The sequence below is a fragment of the Montipora capricornis genome, chromosome 9 (assembly GCF_036669925.1).
Source record: "Montipora capricornis isolate CH-2021 chromosome 9, ASM3666992v2, whole genome shotgun sequence".
NCBI lineage: Eukaryota > Metazoa > Cnidaria > Anthozoa > Scleractinia > Acroporidae > Montipora > Montipora capricornis.
Genome location: NC_090891.1, coordinates 12416183 through 12423682, shown reverse-complemented (window position 1 = coordinate 12423682; position 7500 = coordinate 12416183). Strand labels below are relative to the sequence as shown.

The 7500-nt window shown below is 39.1% G+C and overlaps 1 protein-coding gene across 2 annotated transcripts in view; it reads right to left on the bottom strand.

The window, feature by feature from the left end:
* Positions 1–7500, bottom strand: part of LOC138016939 (N(4)-(Beta-N-acetylglucosaminyl)-L-asparaginase-like) — a 232764-nt gene that overhangs the window by 78529 nt on the left and 146735 nt on the right. For both annotated transcript variants that reach the window (XM_068864124.1, XM_068864123.1), the window contains exon 7: positions 6255–6343. In XM_068864124.1, coding sequence (XP_068720225.1) covers positions 6255–6343 — 89 coding nt within the window. The remainder of the gene's footprint in view (positions 1–6254; positions 6344–7500) is intronic.

Below are 7500 nucleotides of genomic sequence, written 5' to 3'. Positions count from 1 at the left end.
TAAAACACTCCCCTGAAAATCAGGTCGACAAGCTGACACACTCAGAGGTGATTGCGCCGTTGTTCAGGACTTCGCCGATAGATTATTCTACTCTCTATACCGTCTTGAAACTAACACAGGGGATTTCTGCTTTCGTTGTTGGCTCTAAGAGGCAGACTGTCACTACTCTTGACTTAAATCTGTACAGCCATGCCCCCTCAGATTCAGCAGTCAGTAGGCAACCGTAACTTAACAACCAGCCTGGCACTCTTGGCGATGAAATTTGACCATCTTCAAGCAAATGAGGATATACCTTGCGCACACAGTGCACATCCTTTAGAGAGGCCCTCCACGAGTGCAGTCCAGAGATGGTTAACATCTATGACAACATTCAGTCCTGGTACTCTGAAAAGATCAAACCACAAGAGCGTGAAGAACAAGGACTCAACGAATGTGACTGAATGCGAATGATAGAGTACCTCAAGCAAGTGGACAACCTGTTACAGCTCATCCATGCTTGCCGCTCTGGGGACTGGGAAGGTTTTCTGGCAGCATTGGAATGCCTCATAAAGTACTTCTTTGTGCACGATCTACTCAACTACACTCGGCTAATGCCAGTCACCCTAGCGCAGATGAACGCACTAAAGTTTGTGTCGAGGACAAAGTCATCAAACTTTGCAAAGAATAGGCCAGAGCTTGTGCCAAGACTTAAGGAAACCATCAGTGAGTGTGAGATGGCAGTGGTGCTGCGTTCCTTATGCACGGTTGACGGATGTCTTTTTATTCCAACTGACAAAGCCAGCCTGAAGCATTTGATAGAGGAGGCCAACCCACAGCCACAAATAGAAACATCACCAGGAACAGGAAATCAACAATAACAATAATAACAATAATAATAATAATAATTTCGTAAAAAAAATTGTATTTAGGATTTGTATACAGGTCTGAAAAAAACAAGCGCTATCCTGAGGATTTCTGACTTCCAAGGATCATTTGTCAAGCAAATGATATCTGGTCACTTTGTTCACCAATGGATTATTAGTTTGCTTCTTCACCAACAAAGCTGGTCGTGGTTTAAGATAACCAAATCAGATGTCTTGACTGTGAAGAAGAATGACACTCTGATCAGTAACCAGATGTTGCGTTTACTAGATGAGCTTTTGTCGCAAGATATTTGTGTATGTTCACTGGACACTGATGTAGTAGTCCTGTTGCTGGACTAGGTTTCCAGGGGACGTCATAGAAACCTGAATAGCCTGAAGTTTTTGACAGGCAAGCGTGCAAACTACAGAGCGATTGATGTTATTCAGCGAGTCCAAGCGATTGGAATACCCAAGTGTCAAGGTCTGAGTGGATTGCACCACTTCACCAGACCCGACTGGGGAGGGATGTTTGTTGGTGTAACGAAGAAGACCTGGGTAAAAGCCGACATGGCACTGGATGACGACCATCCCGCGATCGACTGTTTCAGAAAGCTTGGTGAGGGTCTTATCCAAAACCAGTTAGCCAACAGAGAACAAAGGGACGTCTCCTAATCCTGAGAACATACGTGGGGTTTGTGATTGGTCAAGGCCAGGGACTCTGGGTGATATCGGAGGGTTCTTAGGACTTGCTGGATATTACCAAAGGTTCATCCAAGGATATGCTGATGTTGCAGCCCCCCTCCAGGGTCTTTTGAGAGGACATGAGGCAGCGACGGGCAGGGGAAAGAAAGAGAAAGCGAGAGGTGGAAGCATATCGATCAAAGAATCATGACTTGGCATGCGAGGATGCGTTCACAAAGCTCCAAGAAAAACTGACCGAAGCTCCAGTACTTGACTATCCTTACTATCCTGACCAGGGAACTCATCTTAGAAACTGATGCAAGCTTCCATGGTTTGGGAGTCGTGCTGTCACTGTCGCAACATCAAGACAAAGGACTGGTGGTTCTGGGGTATGCCAGAAGGAGGCTTAAACCTGCTGAACGCAATATGAATAACTACTCGAGCATGAAGTTAGAGCTACTTGCGTTGTACTGGGCTGTTACCCAACAGTATCGTGACCTATTGATTGGATCAAAGTTTGTTGTGTACACTAACAATAACCCGGCTATGCTTGATGCAGTTGAGACACACTGGGCCACGGATCTTCCATCGGTCAAGATGATCTGCGTACCATGCAGGCTTAGGAAATGAGGATTTCTAGACTGTTGTATTACTGGAAAACACGGCATCCGCCTACCCTTCGCCAACTGATGAAAGAGACAAAGCCAGCAAGGAAGTTGCTAAGGGAGTGGAAGCACATTGAGGAAGAGGATGGTGTCCTGTACCACACTACACAGAGAGGCAGCCGTCGAGTGAGGCAGTTGATACTTCCAAAGCTACTGGTTGGTCAAGTGTTAAAGTCAGAGTCCATGATGACCTTGGTCACCAAGGCATGGAGAAAACAACTCTATTGACCAGAGGAAGGTGTTTTTGGCCGGGTATGTCAGCTGACATAGCTGATTACTGCCAGAAGGGCGAGCGCTGTACTCTGGCCAAAGTAGGGAAGCACCTTCACCCAACCATTGTCTCCTTGACAGCGAAAAGGCCACTGTTATGGACTTCACTGTGTTAGAACGGCTGGGCAGTGGTATACAGAACGTCAGTACTCACAGATGTTTTTTACTAAGTTTACTCAAACAGTTGCGACAAAAGACCAGAAAGCAGTTACAGTCGCTAAGGCACTTGTGAAAGATTCGTTTGTGAGGTTTGGAGCACTCAAGAGGATCTTTGGCAAAATTTACTGAAGATCTATGCCTGGATTTTGATTTAATAGATTTTTGGCAAAGAAACCCGGAGATCAAACGTTTTACTTGGAGACAAAAGAAACCTCTTATCCAGAGAAGACTCAATTTTTGGTTAATAAGCGATGTTTGTCAAGAAGATATTAAAAAATCCGACATCATATCCTTGATAGACTCCGATCATTCGGCCATAATTTTGCATTTTAGTAGCATCAGTAAACAAAAACATGGCCCGTCGTTTTGCAAATTCAATGCCAGTCTTGCAGATGATATGAACTATTGTAACATTATTAACTGAAATTGTACCAGAGTGGTTAGCCGAATCCAGCACAATTACTGATAAGAGGGTCTTGTGGGACTTAATTAAATATAGAATCAGACAATTGTCTATAAAATACAGCAAAGAGAAAGAGTCTCTAAGATCGAAAAAATGCTTCAGACTTGCGAGGAACAGTGTAGCAAATAATTCGTTCGAAGGCTACTTGGTATGAAAAAGGAGAGAGAAGCAATAAATAATATACCAAACAGAGACACAGTATTACTTATTGCTAAATAATATTTGTATTTTTGTCATTGCAGAAAGACGTTTCCTATATTTAAAGTTTTTATGTCTAGATTATGGAAGATTCAAAATCTTGAATTAGTTATTGCAAATTAGTCAAAAAACATGCCATTGCTTTATACAGCGAAATGGGGCAATTTGGACTTACTGGTATAACATATTTACAAGTTGTGGTGTTCAGTATAATAATAATATAAAATGAGCTTATTAACAGCGATACAGTGTGTGTACATAACAATTGCTACGTCTGTAAAGTCACTTTTCAATATGGGTATACATGTATGTATCCATACTTAGGGAGAAACACTTGGGACGTAAAATGATCTTGATAGTTTGTATGATAATAGAAAACGGTTTGGTTTTGGATTGCACGTTCTCTATTACATTTCAAACTCTCACTGCTTGTCTGGCTTTTTCACGAGCACGGCCTCGGACGTTAAGCAAGGCTTTTTCAGAGCGGTCGATGAGAGAATGTTGATGAAACAGCATCGGCTTTCAGAGAAGCTCTCTTTTTAGAACCAAGGAGTTCTGCCTGGAGATCATGCTTGTAGCAGTGAGGTGTGAAATGTTCCGACCACAACATGATGCTTTTTGAAATGACACGGTCAGTGCAGGAGATCTTTGCCAGCCAATGTTGTCTCAGAGACAGGTCTTTTGGAAAGCAATGATAGGATATACCAGTTGTCTTTCTTGAGTCGTTGTTGCAATCAAACACTGCACAGTAAATCATTTTATCAACAAACAATTGAGATATTGAACTTTATCTTTCCATGGAGTGTTGATATTGCACGGCTAAAGGACTTGAATTCTGCATTTATACGAGGTTTGTAGGAAAAGACCACAATTTCAGTTTTCTACAAAACATAGTCAAAAGCCACAGTCCATAGCAGATTTTCAATTTTATGGCTACTTTTAAAACACCAATCTTCTTTCGGAATCTTGCCAAAAATGACTTTCAATTGACCAGCCCACAAGAACAAGTTTACACCCATTCCATCACAGAAAACATCACCTTAAGAGTACATGTAGATGTACTAGCTGTACGACCATGACAACTTGCCGAAGTTTACACATGATGTCGGTCAAAAAGTGTCTTCAAAGGGGAAAAACCATGCTATAACTGAAGTACAAAAATGTTTACATTGACAAGCAATTGGAAACTCAAGTTGTGCTTACCGCGGTTTTCGAGAAGGTTGAAATGTCTATGATGATTTGAGAGAAGTTAACAAGCTAGCACTCTGGGAAACAGAAACAACTTGCTCGTATTCTCCTTCAATTTTCCAAAACTCCAGCAAACCCTCGATCAGAAAGATCCAGGATGTCAAGTCGTACTAGATCCTCAAACTGAACAAACTTCTACCCCATATCCTACGTCACAAAGTTAAAACAGAAACGCTGGCACGGGAGTTCTTGGTATCCATACCATAGCCAAATTTTGAGCAAACTATTGCTTGAAAAGCTTGTTTTTATGCTTCCAACATGTCGTTTGAGAACGAAAAAAGTATGAGAAGTAGTTGAAATGAAGTGACAAAAAGTTACTTGATTTTTGGCTTCAGATCTCCTTTAAAAACCTTGCTTTTGAAAGAGGGAAGAGAAATGGAATCCTTAAAATCATTTTCTCAGGGTTGAAAGTACTTTGGTCCTGGCAAAATCACAGATTAGGTCTTTAGCGAAATAGGTGAAACAATAAGTAAATCTAGTTGCATAGTCATGAGAAAATAAATAATTAAATAAAGGTACTAGTAGAGTGAGTTCATACAATTACAAGACTTTGACCATTCCTAGAAATCTGGTATCTCAAAAGTTTAAAAGAAAATGTTTAAGTATGCATCAAAAGATGATTTTTGTGTGGGCTTTGCTTACAAAACAATTTTTTTAGTGCAATTTGACTCTACACAAACAATCACCAGGTCTGCAGTCGTCATGTGTGTATATGACTTAATTCAAGATGGCACTGAAAAAGCAGACTAACGAAAAACAAAAATTTGCCAAGGCTCACCCTATGCAAAGGATACCCAAGATTGGAAATTGCGTTCTCTTAATGTTGAATGCAAAAATACATGTAGGGACCCAGAATGGATCCTTGCAAATCACTGCAGCAGCTAGTTCTAGGACACCAGCAATGGGTAGTGTCTACTTACCAATAATCACTATAGAAAAGAACAAGTTAGATGTCATGGTCAAGGCAGATGATCACACCATGCAGATTTTTGGTATTTGATAATTTGAATGCTTGAAATTTACACTAAACTGTTACATGGCCAAAACAGTCAGAACCATTTTGCATTTTGTAGACAATGAGGTTAAAGTTGGTGTTGTCAAGGTGGTAGAATGGAAATGAAATCTATGGAGAGAGAGAAAACTGTAACTTGCCACACTACATCCAATACCAGAATACAAGTTTCAAAGATAAAAATAAAAAGTGGGGAGGAAACCTAAATGAAACCATGAAGCTTATATGAAATTAGGTTTCCTCACAAAAAAAAAGGAGGAGTTATCATGACAAAAACGTAAGAGACAGGAGTTCCAGATCCAATTTTATATCAAAAAGTAATATAGATAAATATTAATTTTCTTTTTTGAATGAATATTTTGTAACAAAGCATTGCTTTATCTTTGTTTAAACTTGGCTAAAATGAAAAAAATATGAAGAACTGCATAAAAGAAAACATCATTAAGTTCCCTCGGATGGTCAAGATGAAGTGCAACAATCAATGCTGTAACAGGTATAGCGCACCAAAACAGCACTACCCACAAATACTCCTCAAAACCCACAATTCCTTGTTTTGTAGTGATAAAGGGATGATGTCACCTTTCTTATCCCATTCCCTTCTTAACTTTAATAAACTTAGTTCATACAACGAACTACTAAGTACAATATGTCATAAATTTGTTGACATTCAGCTACATGGTAACAATAATTATTAAAAACAATTCCATACCCCATACCTGATAGTTCCCCGGGGTCCAGAGACATACCAGTCATTACTCTTGGGTGAATATGGACCACACGACTGCCTTGGGTCGGGAATAACATCCTTCATATGAAATATAACAGACATTTTTGACATTAAATTGTCAGCCAATTGGCAGCATAGACATCAAATAGTCGGAGGCTCTTAAATACTATGGTAAGAAGATTACAAAATACACTAAATAGAAACTTCAATAAATAAAATGATGAAAAATCACATCCAAACACTGGTCTCGTCACATGTTCAAGACTTTTAACCCAACTGTCCCTTGCTCTCGACAGAAAAAACTACATCGTACCACAGGCAATTACAAGTTAACCAGGATTCAAAAAATGTAGACCAAACTGAATATGAATAACAAGTTTTTACTTTGGGTAGATGAACACAGAACACATCATCAGAAAGGAATGCAAATGCGAGAAATTTACTCACAAATAATTATTACATCAAGTTGACATTGAGTTGAAGTGTTGAAGTTTGGAATTTAGGGTTGGGTTGTTTCAGTTATGTGGATATTTAAAAAAATTCCTTTAAAATAAATAACTGCCCCCGTATAGGTGAGTCGGTTCAGTTCTATTGTTGCATTCTTCAGTTATACAGCATGTTAATTTTGTAAGCACGGTTTTAGATCATTTTAGATGTTTACTTGTTAACTTTCCCCTCCTGGCCTCCCCTTTGTTTTTGATTGGATATTATTATTATTATTATTATTATTATTATTATTATTATTATTATTATTATAGTAATACTTAGCACGCTTTGGATTAGTTTTATTGTGTCTTTTTAGCTCATGATCTTTGTAGATTGTTTTTGCTACTGTTTAATAAACTTATTCTTTCAGCCAAATATTGTTCATCGTTTATGTACATGTATTGGGAGCAAAAGGGGGGAATTGTAAAACAATGACCTGCAACCTACCCTTTACACCCTCCACATGCCTTACGTTGTTCTGTATTATTCAGAGAAACGTTGTGATCCACATAATATCCTGCCTGTACCTGAGGTATGTTTAAGGTAAATTTCAGGTTTATTTTATGGTATTCACAAGATAATTCAAGGATAAAAGTGAGAAGCTGGGAACAAGCAGTTAATCCCAGTGTTCATCAGATCTACAATAATTCCCTCTTTCCCTCATGTGGAAATGTGCAAGAATATTGTTGACATCAATAACAGTTTGCTTTTTATGATAGAAATGAAAAGTGTGAGTTCACAGTATTTAC